Source organism: Giraffa tippelskirchi, chromosome 3 (assembly GCF_054371585.1).
Source record: "Giraffa tippelskirchi isolate mGirTip1 chromosome 3, T2T-mGirTip1v1.2.pri, whole genome shotgun sequence".
NCBI classification, from domain to species: Eukaryota; Metazoa; Chordata; class Mammalia; order Artiodactyla; family Giraffidae; genus Giraffa; species Giraffa tippelskirchi.
Window position 1 is genome coordinate 8,355,414 of NC_137277.1, and position 16,371 is coordinate 8,371,784.

The following is a 16,371-nucleotide window of genomic DNA, read 5'->3' on the forward strand; positions in this document are numbered from 1 at the left end:
TTCCCTCTGCCCACCTCTTGCCAAAGCAGTCATCCGAGGCTTCCACCTGGAGGTGGGGGTGAGAGGGGGACCTCTGAAGGCTTTTCTCCGACCCCAGGCCGCAGGCCTGGCCCCACATCCAGGATCCCTCCCTCGAGAGAAACTCAGTGAGTGAGATCCCAGCCCTGTGGAGACGGTGTTCCCAGCTGCAGGCCTAAAATGGGGCGGGGGAGGGGGTGGTCTGTACATATGAGCCCGTTCATCTAGTCACACATTGTTTCTGGTTGGACACACAAGAAACTGATAACATGGCTGCCCCCGGGAAGGGTCTGGGCATCTGGGGTCAGAGGAAAACTTCCTTTGCCTTGTTTTCTCTTGAGTTTTTAAAAACATGAACATCTGTTTAATTGTGTTAATTAGTTAATTAAAACCACAAGAACATAAGGGTCCAGGAACTAAGGTATTGCGGATTCACCAGGCTGACTCTTGCAGCTGGACTACAAACCAGCCCTTGGCCCCTCTGCCTTTAACCAACCCCACTCCTACCCCACCTCCCAGTTAGCCTGGAAGGTGTTTAAAAGGCAGACTGTTGGGCCTGCTCCCGGCTTCTGATTTCAAAGGACTGGTGTGGCTTGGAGTCTGCGTTTTACTCTTTTTTTTTTTTTAATTTATTTATTTAAATTGGAGGCTAATTACTTTACAATATTGTGGTGGTTTTTGCCATACGTTAACATGAATCAGCCACAGGTGTACATGTGTCCCCCCTACCCTGTCCCGATCCCCCCTCCCACCTCCCTCCCCATCCCATCCCTCTGGGTTGTCCCAGAGCACCGGCTTTGAGTGCCCTGTTTCTTGCATCGAACTTGGACTGGAGTCTGCATTCTAAACAAGCCCCCTGGGTAAATCTGATCATCCTAGTTTAGAAAACAGAGCTGGCAGGAGCTCAGAGAGCGGATGAGGGCCGCCATCAGGGGACACAGCTTCTTTTGTGAGTCGTGGGGCCTTTTGCAGGGAGAGGGAGGAGGGGCTGAGAGGGACCTGAGGCACCAGCCTGGCGGCCCCCACCCTTTGCCTGCCAACCGCCCCCCCCAACAGGCAGCGAGGAGGCTCCAGGTGGGGGCTCTTTTCAGGTTTCTCAGCCTCGGTGGGTTTGCCCTTCAAGCATCTCTCTGTCCAGGGTGAGGCCATTCAAGGTGATCGGAGGGGGAGAGGAGGGGAAGGGAGGTGGGGGGAGGGACGCCTGCTTCCCCGTCTCCCGCCCCCGCTCCCGTTCTTATTATCACAGGCCGGTAATTCCAGCAGGACCAGCACCTGCCATTCTGTGAGATGGATCACTGTGCACACCTGTAATTAGACCTAATGGGGGTAATTTCCAGGCAGGCTGGCTCATCCGGTGGGAGATTCACGGCAGGTGGGATGTGGCTGCTCTGAATGGTCCCTTCACACGGGTGGGGCGGGGAGGGCAGCTTTGAATCACCGCGTGATGGGCTTCAAACCACGAGGGGGATAACTCGGTGGCTGCTGCTAGAGCAGGCAGTGACATTTGGAGGGGAAGTCTCTTCTCCAGGGAGGGAGTTTATTTATAACCAGGACTTGAAGCCTTGTACCCGAGGCGACTGGGGAACTGCTAGGGCAGCAGCTGGCGGCCGGGGCCTCGGTGGCCAGCAGCTTGGGCTGGGACTGACTCTGCAGAGCTCAGTGCTGAAAGGCCGTGCTGGTCGATGGGCTGTGAAGGATGTGGCTGGGTGTGGACCCCAGAATTGCCCCCGGATTAAGGACGCCAGATCACAGTGCAGGTGAAGTAAGGACTGGGGCAAGGTCTGATGGGAGGGGTCTTGTCCGGAGACTCGGTCCTGGTGGCGGCTGCCGCTTCCCAAGACCCTCCTCAGCTTGATGTCGGGCATATCGCTATGATCAGAGGGCTCAGGCTGGGCCTGCGGCCCCTCGAGGTGGGGTCTCCAGAAGGCAGGATTGGGCTCTGAGTCCACCGACCTCTGATGAGGAGGAAGGGCGGGTGGGGAGTGTGGCCTTGAGCAGACCTGCAGGATTTCACTACCAGGGCTGAAGCTACCTGATTTCTGGCTCTGCTGGTCGGAAAATGGCATTAACAGGAGGTGGGCTGGCTGGGTTTGGTGCCAACACACACACACACACACGTGGGGAGTGGGGCAGGGGTGTTGAAGGCTAAAACAGATCTTTCTCTGAGTCTGAGATGGACTATCTCCTATGTCAGCCTGATCTTGCCTCCTGCCCACCTGGCCGATCTTTCCTCCAAGCTGGCTGTGTGCTGGGCCACTGGGTGGTTGGTGTAAACAGGGCAGGTGTGGCCAGGTAAGAAGAGTGGAGGAGAGGTGGAGGTCCCTACTCCCAGGAGGCGGATCCCTCATGACCTCCTTTCTCTCTTCCCTTCACTTCTCGGGCCCCAGCTGCCAAATTCATCTGATGCCATCAGCCCCAGTGTGCTCTGCTGTATAACTTTGATATTTAGATGGACAGTATGTGGCCTCCATTTGGGGCACCTAGTTCATGGAGCTCCCAGGTGCCTGGTCTGGGCAGGAAGCTTCACAAATGTGATCTCATTCCATCAGGCTGAGAGATGCTCTGGGTTCCTTTGCGTGAACCTTCTGCATCTTGGGCAGGACACAGGCAGAGCCGGGATGCTTTCCGTTCTATGACTACTTCCCCAGTGACGACTGTGTACCAGGCAGTGGGTAAGGCATCAGGGATTCAATGGTGGACAAGTCATGGTCCCAGAGTGCATGGGGCTCCTAACCTGAGGGAGAAAAGGGACACATCAGAAATGATGACACAGGTGCCAGTTCTACACTGGGGAAGTCTGGGGTTGGGGCCAAGGAAAGTGGTCTTTTAACAGAAGTTAAACAGGAGGTGGTAGTCTGGGTCTGCTTCCTGGAGGAGGTGACATCTAAGCTGTGCTGTGCTTAGTCACTGTCATGTCTGACTCTTGGCAACCCCATGGACTATAGCCCACCAGGTTCCTCTGTCCATGGGGATTCTCCAGGCAAGAATCCTGGAGTGAGTTGCCATGTCCTCCTTCAGGGGATCCTCTCAACCCAGGGATCGAACCCAGGTCTCCCGCATTGCAGGCAGATTCTTTACTAACTGAGCCACCAGGGAAGCCCAAGAATACTGGAGTGGGTAGCCTATCCCTTCTCCAGGGGAACTTTCTGACCCAGGAATCGAACTGGGGTCTCCTGCATTGCAGGCGGATTCTATACCAACTGAGCTGAGCTACCAGGAAAGCAAAGAATACTAGGCTAGGTTGCCATTTCCTCCTCCAAGTGAACTTCCTGACCCAGTGATCAAACTCATGTCTCCTGCCGGTGGATTCTTTACCACTGAGCCACCTGGGAAGGGGAGAATGAATCCAGGGGTTGGCTCGGAAAGAGCAGACATCACAGCCCAAGTTGAGATGGAACAATGAGCTTTAGGGGAAGAGGAGAAACTCAGTGTAGCTGGAAAGGAGCGGAGGAGAGATGAGCCGTCCTGAGCCCCTGGGGGCCACTGCAAGGTGCGCTGGGGAGCAGGGCGTCTGAGTGGATGGGGTGGTTGGCTGGCTGGGTGCAGGATGCCTGAGCCCCCAGATCTCTGCTCCCAGAGCCGAGTGGCCAGGTCTGGGGAGGCCCAGGGTTCCTCCTGACCCGTGTGTCTGCCTGTCTCTCCCACAGGTGGACCCCTACCTGCCCTATGAGTACACGTGTGAGGGGATGCTGGAGCGAATCCATGCCTACATCCAGCACCAGGTGTGTGGGTCCCTCACTCTCTGTCTCTGGGGTGGGGCGGCTCCAGAGTCTGAGGACCCACCTCTGCCCGGGGTACAGGGTGCTTTAACCCCCCAGTCTTTCTCCAGCCTGTTTCCTTCCCTGCGGAGGGTGGAGTTGGACTGTCAGGGAGCCAGCAGTACTGCTCAGACACCAGGCCTGGAGCGCCCCTCTCCTGGACCCCCAGCTCTAGCATCCCAGCCTCCATATCATAGCATGGAAATGCAAAGACTTATTTTTCATTGTATTATAAAGCTGTTTAAAAGTTTGGTAGCAGGTGAGGGGGTAGTAGGGAGTAGGTTGAGTTAGCGGGAGAGAGGCGCCCCATTTTTCCTCCTAACACTGCTTTCCTTCTGCAGGACTTCTGTGCAGCCCTGGGTCCTGCCCCACCTGGGGCCCAAGCCCCACAGAGCCCCTTCATCCTGGCTCCCAATGCCACCCACCTGGAATGGGCCCGCAACACCAGCTTGGCCCCTGGGGCCTGGCCCCCAGCACACTCCCTCCGGGCCTGGCTGGCTGCCACCGGGAGGGCCTGCACAGATGCCTGCCTGGACCACGGGCTGATCTGCGAACCCTCCTTCTTCCCCTTCCTCAATAGCCAGGACGCCTTCCAGAAGTGAGTGAGCCCCCTGCCTGACCCAGCCCAGCTGACCTCACCTGTAGCCCCTCACTCCCTTGACCACCTTGCCCCCTGGCATGCAAGCAAGGGTGAGGGGGACTCAGTGCTTCCCAGGGAGGAAGGATCTGGAAGGGACCTTCCAGGCAGGTATCCACATTGCAGCTCTACACCCTTGGCAAAGCCTCAGACCCCTGGCTGGGCATCTTCTGGGTCCAGGCCGCAGAAACTGCCCCATTTCTCCTGCGTCAGCCTGTGGCCCCACCCTCCTGCCCACTCTCTCAGGAGCTGCCCACCCCAGTGTTTCTCCCAGTGCCTCCTAGAAACATCCCTGGGTCTGGAATGGGTGGGCCGGGGGCGGGGGGAATGGGCAGTGCCCACTGAATGACCACCTCCGGCGGTGCCCACCCAGGCTGCAGGTGCCCTGTGACGGCATTGAGTCAGAGATGAACCACTTGTACCCGGCATTCGCCCAGCCTGGCCAGGAGTGCTTCCTGCAGAAGGAACCTCTGCTCTTCAGCTGCGCCGGCTCCAGCACGAAGTATCGGCGGCTCTGCCCCTGCCGAGACTTCCGCAAGGGCCAGGTGGCCTTGTGCCAGGACTGTCTGTGAGGGTGACCACCCGGCTGGCCCTCCCCACCGCAGGAGAAAGCACCAGCAGATTCTGAGCTCCAGTGACCCTCCCTCCCCTCGACGCCCCCGAACTGAAGCCTTCTTCCTTGACCAGGACATGGGCAGGGCAGATTGGTGCATAGGTCTAGGGAGGGGGGAGACTCTGCCAAGCACCTGGTGCTCGCCCTAGGCAGGCTCCTCGTGCTCCTCCCAGGGGCACAGGGCAGCGCAGTGGCCAAGCAGCTGGGGATTTGTGCAAGGGTCCCACTGAGTGGCCCAGGAGCAGGTGGTCAGAGGTCCCTTGCTCTGTGCAAGACCAGATCTGAACCAGATGGAGAGAGGGCTCTTGTCCTTGGGGCCACGAGGTGCCCTCTGGGTATATGACAGAGGAAGCAGAGTGATGCTTGCTCGATGGCTCATTGAACGGTCCACAGAGTGGGGAGTGATACGTGAGGGGTCAACCTTATCCCTCTGGAGCTGTTTGCAACGTGGGCAGAAAGGGTAGGGGGCCTGAGGAAAGGCCAGGTGGGGGGACCCTGTTTATGCCTCCTATTAGCTTTCCCGAATTCCCTCTCCCCTCCACACTTGGGGACTACAGTCAGAAGCTGCAGAGACCACCTGGACCCTGGGTTGAATTGTCTCCCTCTTGCTTGTTCCAACTCTCTTCACTTTGGGCATTTCCTGAAACCTCCCCCAGCATGGCTGAGACTCTAGACCGTGGACTTGCTTCCAAAGCCTCAGGCCCCGCCCCACCTCCCAAGCATCTTTCGTAGGCTTGGGATGGACCTTCAGCCCCACAGCACACCTCGCCTATTTCCTGGCTCCCCAGGCCTGCTACCCCCTTGTGCCCTCCCACCCCATCAATGCTGCATCCGCGTCCCTACCTGCAGCTTCCTCCAGCCTCAGACCTCCTCTGGATCCAGCTGTCCATCCATCTTTGTGTGGCATGCCTTCTCCTTCACCCTGAGCCCAGAGCCCTGCTTGAGGAAAAAGACCAGGACTTCAGAAACACTGCCGCCCCACCCCAGTTGGTTTTTAATCCCTCTCCCTTTCTGGCAACCTGCCCCGCCCACCTAGGCCTGCCCCTCCGCCCTTTCAGGGAGGCAGCTGCAGGACCCTGAGTCCAGAGAGGGGGGACTAGCCCCGCTGTGGGCCTGAGGGTGGACGCCTCCCATCAGAGAGCCCTCTCGACCTGGGTGGCCCCTGTGGCCGCAGAAATTCAATAGTCACCAAGGACCTGACCTGTCGGGGGAAAGCAATAGAGATACTCTTTTTTCTCTCTCTTTTTTTAAAGATTTATTTCTTGAAATAATAAATATTTTATTGGGATGTGAGGTGCAGAGGAGGAGCTGCGCTATTTCTCATCTTTTTCCTGGGATGCCCAGGCCTGGAGGAGGAGTGGGATGTGAACACCTAGGGTTGGGGGCAGATATCTGGGGCCCGTGGGCCCCTCCTCCACATTGTCACTCCATCTACAAGGTTGGTGCTGTGTCAGCCTGCTCAGAGGAAATCCCTACAGGTGTCAGAAGTCCACTGGCCCCTCTGACCACCCCAGCACTGTGACTTTAGGGACCCTGCTTGACCAGCAGGCTGTACCCGGTTCTGTCCACCTGGGTCTGGCCTCTGCTGGTTGTGCTTGCTGTGAGGTCAGAGAACAGAAATGCATTTTGATGAGAATCTCTGAGCTGGATCGTGATAAGATGACTGACTAGGGGAGGGAGGTCAAGACAGCAGAGGAAAAAGATGAGTTCATCTCCCAACAAACACATCAAAAATACATGTACACATGGAACAGTTCTCACAGAAAACCAACTGAAAGCTGGCAGAAGATCCTTCACAACCAAAGCTGCAAGAAAGATCCCCATGTAACCAGGTAGGACAGGGGGAAAAAAAAGCAGGATGGAGAATCTGTACCCCTGGGAGGGAGCTGTGAGAAAGGAAAAGGTCCCTCATCCTGGGAACCCCCTTTGCCATTTGGGAGGCCTGCTGGGCAGACAGGGAGCTGGAATGGCCTGGTCTTTGCTTGAGAGAACTGTGCAGGTGCTGCCTTGCTGCCAGGCAGGGGAGAGAGAGACTGGCACTGACAGCTGTCATTGCTGCACTTCCCAGCCTGAAACACACTCCTGCCAGTACGTGCAGGGTGTGCAATAGATGGGGTTTCAGCTGACAGACCCAGGGAGAAGGCTCAATTTAGCTGTGCAGAAACAGCCCAAAGGGCCTAGGATGTGGTCTAGGCCACCACTGTTAACACACATAAGATGGGCCATGAGTCTGCCATAGGACCCTCCACTATCAGCTTGCTCAGGCAGGGCGTGGCTACAGTGGCCACGGGCTTTGTGAGAGTATACACTGCAGGGGCAGGGCTGACATCTGAGCCAAATATCAGTGTTTCCTCCGCAGAGGTGAGTCCAGGGCGGGTCCAGCAGCAGCAGACTTCATTGATATGCACAGCAGGTGGTGGGCAGCATCACAGAATTGCATGTCCCCTGTGGACAGTCCCTGGGGAGGAATACACAAGGGTTTCTTTCCCAGTAGGAGCACTCCACTCCTACCTACCTCACACTGCAGCTTAAAGCCAGATCTGGGGTTTTTTACTCCAAGGACTGGGGAGCAGACCCTGCCCCCAACAGGGCTGTGACAACCACAAAGCAAAGAGGCTTCCCTACCCAACATTCAGTGTAGGCTCTGGTCTCCCTAACACCAAACATACTCCCCATCAAGAGGACAATGGCCAGCACACCCTGAGGAAAGACGTAGCAGGCACCCACACCAAAAACAGCCCTCACACCAAAAATATTGGATTCACACAGTCTACACAGGGTCACCAGAGAGCAAAAACATACAAAAGAATCACAGAAAAACTAGAAAGAAATAACTCAAGCCCAATACAAGAGAAAACCAGCAAGACACTAAATAAAAAGAATAAAGGACTATGAAATCAACTAGAAGACAAGGTTTAAAATGGCAATAAATACACTTATCAATAACTATTTTAAATGTCAATGGACTAAATGCTCTGATCAAAAGACATAACATGGGGACTTCCCTGGTGGTCCAGTGGTTAAGAATCTGCCTTCTAGTGCAGGCAACACTGGTTTGATCCCTGATATAGGAAGATCCCACATGCTGCAAGGCAACTAAGCCTGTGCAGCAACTACTGAGCCTGTGCATCGTAACTACTAAAGTTCTTGAGCCCTAGCACCTGTGTTCTGCGAGAAGAGAAGGCCCTGCAGTGAGAAACCTGCACGCCACAATGCAGAACGGGCCCTGCGCGCAGCAACAAAGACCCAGCACAACCGTAAATAAATAACTTTTTTTCCTTTTCAAGTGCTCATGGAATATTCTCTAGGATAGACCACAAGGTATAATATGAAATAAGCCTCAACAGATTTAAGAGAATAGGAATTATTTCAAGCATCTTTCTTTTCTGACCACAATGGTATGAAACTAGAAATCAACCACTGAAAGAAAAACAAGAGAAAAAGAGATTACATGGAGACTAAGCAACATGCTACTAAAAAATAATGGGCTGACAATGAAATCCAAGAGGAAATCAGAAAATACTTTGAGACAAATGGCAATGAAAACAAAAATCCATGGGATGCAACTAAAGTAGTTCTAAGAGGGACGTTCATAGAGATACAGGCCTTCCTCAAGAAACAAGAAAAATCTCAAATAACCTAACCTACCCCTAAAAGAACTTAGAAAAAGAAGAACAAAAACCCCAAAGTCAGCAGAATGGAGGAAATAATAAAGATTAGAGAGTAGATAAATGAAATAGAGATTAAAAAACAAAAACCAAACAAGATCAATAAGGTTTTTCTGAAAGGATAAAAAAAATCGATGACCTTCTAGCCAGGTTCAGCAACAAGAAAACAGAGAGAACCCAAATAAACAAAATAAGAAATGAAAGAGGAGAAATGACAACTGATCTCACAGAAATAAAATCATAAGAAAACACTATGAACATTTATATGTCAACAAACTGGACAACCTAGAAGAAATAGGCAAGTTTCTAAAAACATACAGCCTGACAAAATTAAGTCAAGAAGAAACAGATAATTTGAACAGACTGACCTCTAGAAGTGAAATAGAATCTGTAATTTAATGAAACAAAAAACTCCCTGTAAACAAAAGTCCAGGACCAGATGGTTTCACTGCAGAATTCTAAAAAAATATACAAAGAACTTACACCAATCCTTCTCAAACTAGTCCAAAAGACCCAAGAGGAGGGAACACACCCAAAGTCATTCTATGAAGCCACCATCACCCTAATACCAAAACCAGACAAAAACACTAGAAAAGAAAATTATAGGCCAATGTCTTTGATGAATATAGATGCAAAACTCCTCAACAAAATATTAGCAAATGAATCCAATGATGTATAAAAAGGATCATACACCATGATCAAGTTGGCTTCGTTCCAGAGTTGCAAGGATGATTCAGCATATACAAATGTGTTACAGCACATCAAAAAGATACAAAATCCACACGGTCATCTCAATAGATGTGGTGTATATGATGTCACTTACATGTATTTAAAAATAATGAAAATGAATTTGTTTACAAAACTGAAAGAGACAGACATAGAAAACAAACTTACGGTTACCAATGGGGAAAGGATAGGGAGAGATAAATTAGGATGAAGTTAACAGATATACACGGCTACCCAGATGGCGCTAGTGGTAAAAAATCGCCTGCCGATACAGAAGACACAGGTTTGATCCCTGGGTTGGGAAGATCCCCTGGAGGAGGGCATGGCAACCCACTCCATTATTCTTCCTTAGAGAATCCCTTAGACAGAAGAGCCTGGTGGGCTACGGTTCCTACAGTCACAAAGCGTGGACATGACTAAAGCAACTTAGCATGCACGCACATACATACAATGGATAATAAGGATATACTATATAGCACAGAGAACTATAATATCTTGTAATAATCTATAACAGAAAAGAATCTGAAATATGTGTATGTATAACTGAATCACTTTGCTGTACCCTTGAAACAAATATAGTATTGTAAATGAGCTAGACTTCAATTTAGAAAAAAAGACCAATATTTCCTGGGCATTTATTGTGCTTCAGACACCATGCTGAGAGTTTGGTATACAATTTTTCATTTTATGTGCTTGGCCATCCTATCAGGTAGGCACTAGTTATCCCCCAGCTGAAGCTCCCAATATTTTGGCCACCTGATGCAAAGAGCTGACTTAATGGAAAAGACTCTGATGCTGGGAAAGATTGAAGGCAGGAAGAGAAGAGATGGTTGGATGGCATCACTGACTCAATGGACATGAGTTTGAGCAAGCTCCGGGAGTTGGTGATGGACAGGGAAGCCTGGGGTGCTGTGGTCCATGGGGTCTCAAAGAATCGGACACAACTGAGCGACTGACGTGAACGGAGTTATCCCCCATTTGACAGCTGAGAAAACTGAGGCAACAGAGAGTTTAACTTGCCCAAGGTCACACAGCTTGTAAGCAGTGAGATGGAATTTGCCATAAAGTGAGAATCAAATGACCCAGTAGAGGGATAGCCTAGTATGGTGCCCAAGTCATAGGATGTATTCAGGGTTTTGCGTAATTCTGTATTTGAGACACTCCCCTAGTTCTCAACAGGGACAATGAGCTCCCCAGATGCCAACTGGCACTGTCTGGAGATGTTTGATAGTCACAACAGGGCTGGGGGAATGGCCTGCTACCAGAAATCAGTGGGTAGAGGACAGGGATGTGTGTCGGCCTCCTACAGTGCACAGGTCAGGCCCCAGCAACACGAACCATCCGGCCTGGAACATCGGCAGAACTAAGGTAAGAAAGCCTGTTCTAGGCCCATGGTTCTCAAACTCGGGCAGCATCTGAGTCATCTGACTCTGAGCTTATTAAAGCCCAGGCTGCTCTCACCCCACCGAGTTTCTGATTCAGTCGGTCTGGGGTAGGGCTTGAGAACTTGAGTTCTTACCAAGATAATGCCCACATGTTGCAAACCACTGATCTAGACCAACTGGGTGGTTGTTTAGTCTCTTAGTCGTGTCCGACTCTTTGTGACCCCATGGACTGTGACCCCGCCAGGCTCCTCTGTCCGTGGGATTTCCCAGCCAAGAATACTGGAGCAGGGTAGGTGTTTTACTTATTATTAATAGGGTCTTAGTTTGCAATCCCCTGATAACATAGGATGTGGAGCATCTTTTCATATGCTTATTGGCCATTGGTATATATCTTCTTGGTGATGTGTCTGATCAGGTCTCTTGCCCATTTCTAAACTCTGGTTGCTTTCTTATTATTAAGTTTTGTAAGTTTTGAGAGTTTTTTGTATAGGAGCCTACATTTGAAGTCTCTTAAAACTTAATGTGAGGTGGCAAGTGAAGCTGGAGGGGCAGGTGAGTGGCAGGAGAAAGAAGCCAGGCCCTGGGAAGAAACTGCAACCCCAATATAAGGCCAGATGCTACTTTTAAGGGGGCCCTTCCTCCCTAAAACCAAAGCTGGCAACCCTTTGCTTCACCCCCACCCCTGCTGAAATAGGCATGGAGTGGCCACAGGTGTGGTGAAGCCCCATCCCAGTCCTCCGTGGCGAGTGTTAGCCATCCTCACATGCAGGATGCACCCAGACTAATTAAACCGAAATCTCTCGGTGATGGGCAGGCCTGAGAACCTCCTTTGGTGTTTCTAATGTGCATCCAACATGAACCACGGGCCTCCCCACCATGCCTGGATGGCTCCGCTCTGCTCCCTCAACCTTCAGCTTTGTTCTCAGAGTCTGGGCTAGGTTGAGGGCACTGGAGGAGGCCTTGTTTAAAGGCTTACACCCCACCCCCACCCCACCCCCTGCAGCCTCCAGGCCCAGAGCAGCTCCTCCCTACAGCCCAGGGCTCAGGAGGCTGCCAAGCCTGTGAATGAGGAGGGAAGAGACTGGGTCCAGCCCAGGCTTGGGGCCAAGAGTGCACACAGGGCTCAGCTGGCTCCCAGACCGAATCCTGAGTTCAAGGACAGGAGGGAGAGTCAGGGAGACTACTGACCAGCGTGCCTGCCAAGAACCAGGGAGGTGGGAGGCCTGCCGAGGGGCCAGGGTCTCCTCTGGTCTCTGCAGAGGGCTGGGAGGCACTCCTGACTCCTGTTTCTCCTCCTGGTCACCAGGGACCCTCTAACCTGGGGCCGGGCCCGGCGGATTTGCCTGCCCCATGTCCTGGCACCATAGCTGCACCCCCCCTCTTTGGCTGACTCAAAGCCCCCCCACCCCAGAACCCCACATGTTCCTCCTGTCATGTCTGGGGAGATGAGCCCAGGGCAGGGTAAAATCTCAGGAGAAAAAGGCCCACGTTTTAACTTCTATCTTTCTGCCCCGTGGTCACGCTGGTTCCTCCAGCATCTTGTCTAGTTACTTTTAAAGTGGTCACAATATTTCCTTAAATGGAGGTGGTGGCAGGGATCGTTTCAGGACTGTGCTAGGGAGAGGCCCCTCCTGCTCCCCCAGGCTCCGCCTGTGCAGACCCCTATTCCCCAGCTTGGAAGGGAAGATGGGAGTGAAAGCCCCCATTTCAGCTCTTACAAGAGCTGAATCAGGCCCAGGCTGGCTTCTGGACACCCAATCTGCTGCTGTGGGGCTCACCTCATTTTACTCCTGTTTCCTCCTGTACGATCCGAGGAAAATGATCCCAGCACACAGGAGAGTTGAGGATGAAAGGAGGTGAGGCAGGTACGACCCGGGATGCAACGAGTGAGATGAGGTGGGTGTTGAGTAAGTGGGCTGTGAAGGCTCAGGGCTGCCTCCAGGTACCTGGCCAGTGAGATCAGTCAGCCTCATGAGAGCGGCACCCAGCCCACAGCTGAACCACATATTCGACCTCCACCTGGAGGGCCTTCTCTTTGCCACGGTTGCTGGAGATGGGGGTCGGGGGTGATGCTGTCCTTGGGTAGAAGGAGATGGATGGTGTCACGGTTGAATGGTACGCACCTCCCCACCCCAGATGTATCGAAGTCCAACCCCGGTGCCTATGAATGTTATCTGGAAAGTCTTCATAGACAAAATTAAGATCAGGTCGTATCAGATTAGGATGGGCCCAGAGTCCTTAGGAAAGAGGGAAATTTGGACACACACATACACAGGGGAGAAGGCCACGTGGAGACGGAGCCGAGATTAGAGCGATGCAGCTACAAAGTACGGAACGCCAAGGATGCCTGCAACACAGGAAGCTGGAAGAGGCAGGGGAAGTTTTTTTCCTAGAGCCTTCGGAGGGAGCATGGCCCTGCCAACACCTTCTTCAGCTCAGCCTTCTAACCTCCAGAACCGTGAGAGAAAAAATTTCTGCTGTTTTAAGCCATGCAGTTTGTGATAACTGATTACAGCAACCACAGGAAACTAATACACAAGGGGTCAGATTGCTGCTGCTTTTAAAGATAATAACAGGAGCGAGAGGTTACCAGCCCAGAGGCCGGAGCCGAATGCCCTCGGTCACAAGCCGGATGGCTCCCTGGCCAGGCTGTCAGCCCCAGAACACAGCCCAGTCCATCTTTTCTCATAAAAGTGTGGTGCTGACTTGATAAAAGCCCTCAAAGGAGAGACAACGCTGGTGCCCAGGCATGCAGGCAGGCTGTGGATCACGCCGGTGCTTCCCCCACAAACCCCCAAATGCAGGCTCTCAGGGCACCTGGGAGCATCATCCAGGCACATCCAGCAGGAGGGGTGCGGTCCCTCGAGCCCGACTTCCCAGGTCGACTCTGCTCGATTCAGCCTTAGACTCCCTCTGACTCTGCTAAGTATAACCCAGGCTCAACTTCTGCATTTATTTGAATATGGGACTCTGGAGATGGGTGATTCTGGAGAAAATTGCAGCTGGGGGCTGGGCTGTGTGGGGGCTCCTTGGACCCATGTGAGACACCCCTGGATGCTTGATACTCTTGCCCTAGCCCCTGCCTCAGTCCTCTGGAAACTCTCTCTTGGCCACCACGTTCTGGGGTCCTCAGAAGGTGGGGATGGAGGGGTGGGTAGAGATTGTGAATTCCCCATCTTGTCTAAAGCTGGCATGCTCATTTTCCATCTTGTTCCCTATCATTCATTCAACAAACATTGGCAACCAGCCTAAGTGCTTGGTGCGGCGTTTGACCCAAGAGATACAAGTTCTCCTATCTGGTGTCTGTGTCTTGGGCACGAGTACCCAGGGCCTGGGGAATGGGACTCACCAGGCTTCCTGCATCTGATGACGCTTGGTTTTCATCCATTCTGGAAAGTGCTCCACCAGCATCTCAAATTTCACCTCTTCCAGGAAAACAGATCAACCTCTTCCTTATCTCCTTGCCCTGGGACACCTAATTTCCTTTGAAGCTGTGGTCCTTAAGAGGTTGCTTTTCCCTACCCCAGGCCACGCCTCTGGCTTCCAGGGAGTGGTCAACACCCAGGCCTCTTGGTGCAGGGCTTGGAAACGCCCCTCGGCCTCATAGACTTAAAGTCTGCTCACTTAGGCTGACCACCTGGTAGTCTTCATATCCAGCTACAACTGGGCCACACCCACCCTGAGGAGGGGGCGGGTTCCATCCTTCTCACAAGCTCAGCTGTGCCTTCACCTGGACATTGCTGTTTGTGGTGGTTTATTTTCTGTAAAGAAAACTTTCCAGTTACTTAGGCTGAAGTAGAGCTAAGTTGGTAACCTCCCCAAGGGCATTTATATTTCAAGAGTGGCTTTTCTCATGAGACAGAACAAAGAACTTGGGCTTTGGAATCAGGCACCCCTGGGCTCAAACCCCTTTGATGCTCATCACTATTGCAACCTGGGCAGCCTGCTTCTCTGGGCTTTAGGAGCATCGTCTAGTTAACTGTGGACCAAACATATTGGGATTAGTTTCCCACAGCTGCTGTAACAGATGACCACAAACTTAGTGGCATAAAACAACACCGATGTATCAGGTTACAGTTCTGGAGGTCAAAGTTGGAGGTGGGCCTCATGGCTAAAATCAAGGTGTCAGCAAGGCTGCGTCCCTTCTAGAGATTCTGGGTAAGAATCTGTTCCTGCCTTTTCCTCCTTCTGGAGGTTGCCTGCATTCCTTGGTTCATGGCCCCTCTACATCCTCAGAGCTGTCAATGGCTGGTCAAGTCCTTGTCACATCTCATCACTTGGACACTGCCCCTCCTGCCCATCTTGTGGTTCCACTGTGCCCTTGTGGATTATCTAGGACAATCTCCCTGACTTAGACTATTTCAAAGTCAGCAGATTAGCAACCTTAATTCCATCTGCAACCATAATTCTCCCGTCTTCTCCCTTGCCACGCGTATTAGGGTTCTTGAGAGAGGCAGATGTGTATGTATGTGTATATGCAGGGTAGGTACATATATCAAAAGAGATTTAAGATGTTGGCTCATATGATTATGGAGACTGGATAGTACAAAGTCTCCACCTGGCTGGAGACCCAGGGAAGAGCTGATGCTGCAGTTCAAGTCTGAAGGCAGAATTTTCTCCTAGGGGAGCTCAGTCTTTTGTTCTATTCAGGCTTTCAACCGATTGGGTAAGGCCTACCCATATTAGGGAGGGCAATCTGCTTTGCTCAAAGTCCACCTGCTTAAATGTTAATCTCATCCCAAAACCCTCACAGAAACATCCAGAATATGTTTAACCATATATCTGGGCACTGTGGCCCTGTGAAGTTGACACATAAAATTAATCAACATATGAGGTAACATATTTATAGGTTCTGGAGATTAGAACATGGACATCTTTGGTGGGTGGGGGCATTATTCTGGTGACCCCAACTACCTCTGTATTAATTAGGTTTCTCCAGAGAAGCAGAACCAATAGGAGATATCTATCTATCTATAAAATGAAGGCTGGCAGCACACATGATGTTCAGCCAGCAAGCTGGAGACCCAGGGGGCTGATGGTGTAATTCAAGTCTGAGTTCAAAGGCCTAAAGCCAATAGTGTAAGTTCCAGTCCAAAAATCAGCAGGCTTAAGACCCAGAAGAACCAGTGTTTCAGTTTCAGTCCAAAGGTGGGAAACAGTCTATATCCCAGCTCAAGACAGTCAGGCCTCATTCACGGCAGGGTCAGCCTTTTTGTCCTCTTCGGGTCCTCAACTGATTAGACAAGGCCCACTGACATTGGGGAGGGCAATCTGTGTTACTCGGCCTACTCACTCAAATGCTAATCTCATCCAGAAACACCCTCAGAGACACACCAAGGATAACATTTGACCAAATATCTGGGCACACGTGGCATAGTCAAGCTGACACATGAAATTAACTAACCATCACTCTTCCTTGCAGAGAAGTTTTGAATCCCATCATATACACTGGGGGGCTAGGGGGCCTGGTTCCTACTGGCTCACAGAAATGGTTTTTAAATTTTTAGCAATTTTACAAGCCAAGTATCACATAGTTGGTGTCTTGAAACTGGCTGTGGTGGGAGTG

At 51.9% G+C, this 16,371-nt stretch overlaps 1 protein-coding gene across 2 annotated transcripts in view; it reads left to right on the forward strand.

The window, feature by feature from the left end:
• MGAT5B (alpha-1,6-mannosylglycoprotein 6-beta-N-acetylglucosaminyltransferase B) overlaps positions 1–6,312 on the forward strand; it is a 67,953-nt gene extending 61,641 nt beyond the window's left edge. For both annotated transcript variants that reach the window (XM_081575581.1, XM_081575582.1), the window contains 3 exons: positions 3,666–3,740; positions 4,118–4,374; positions 4,787–6,312. In XM_081575581.1, the coding sequence (XP_081431707.1) occupies positions 3,666–3,740; positions 4,118–4,374; positions 4,787–4,985 (531 nt within the window). In that variant the 3' untranslated portion in view covers positions 4,986–6,312. The remainder of the gene's footprint in view (positions 1–3,665; positions 3,741–4,117; positions 4,375–4,786) is intronic.
• Positions 6,313–16,371: the final 10,059 nt, after the last annotated feature.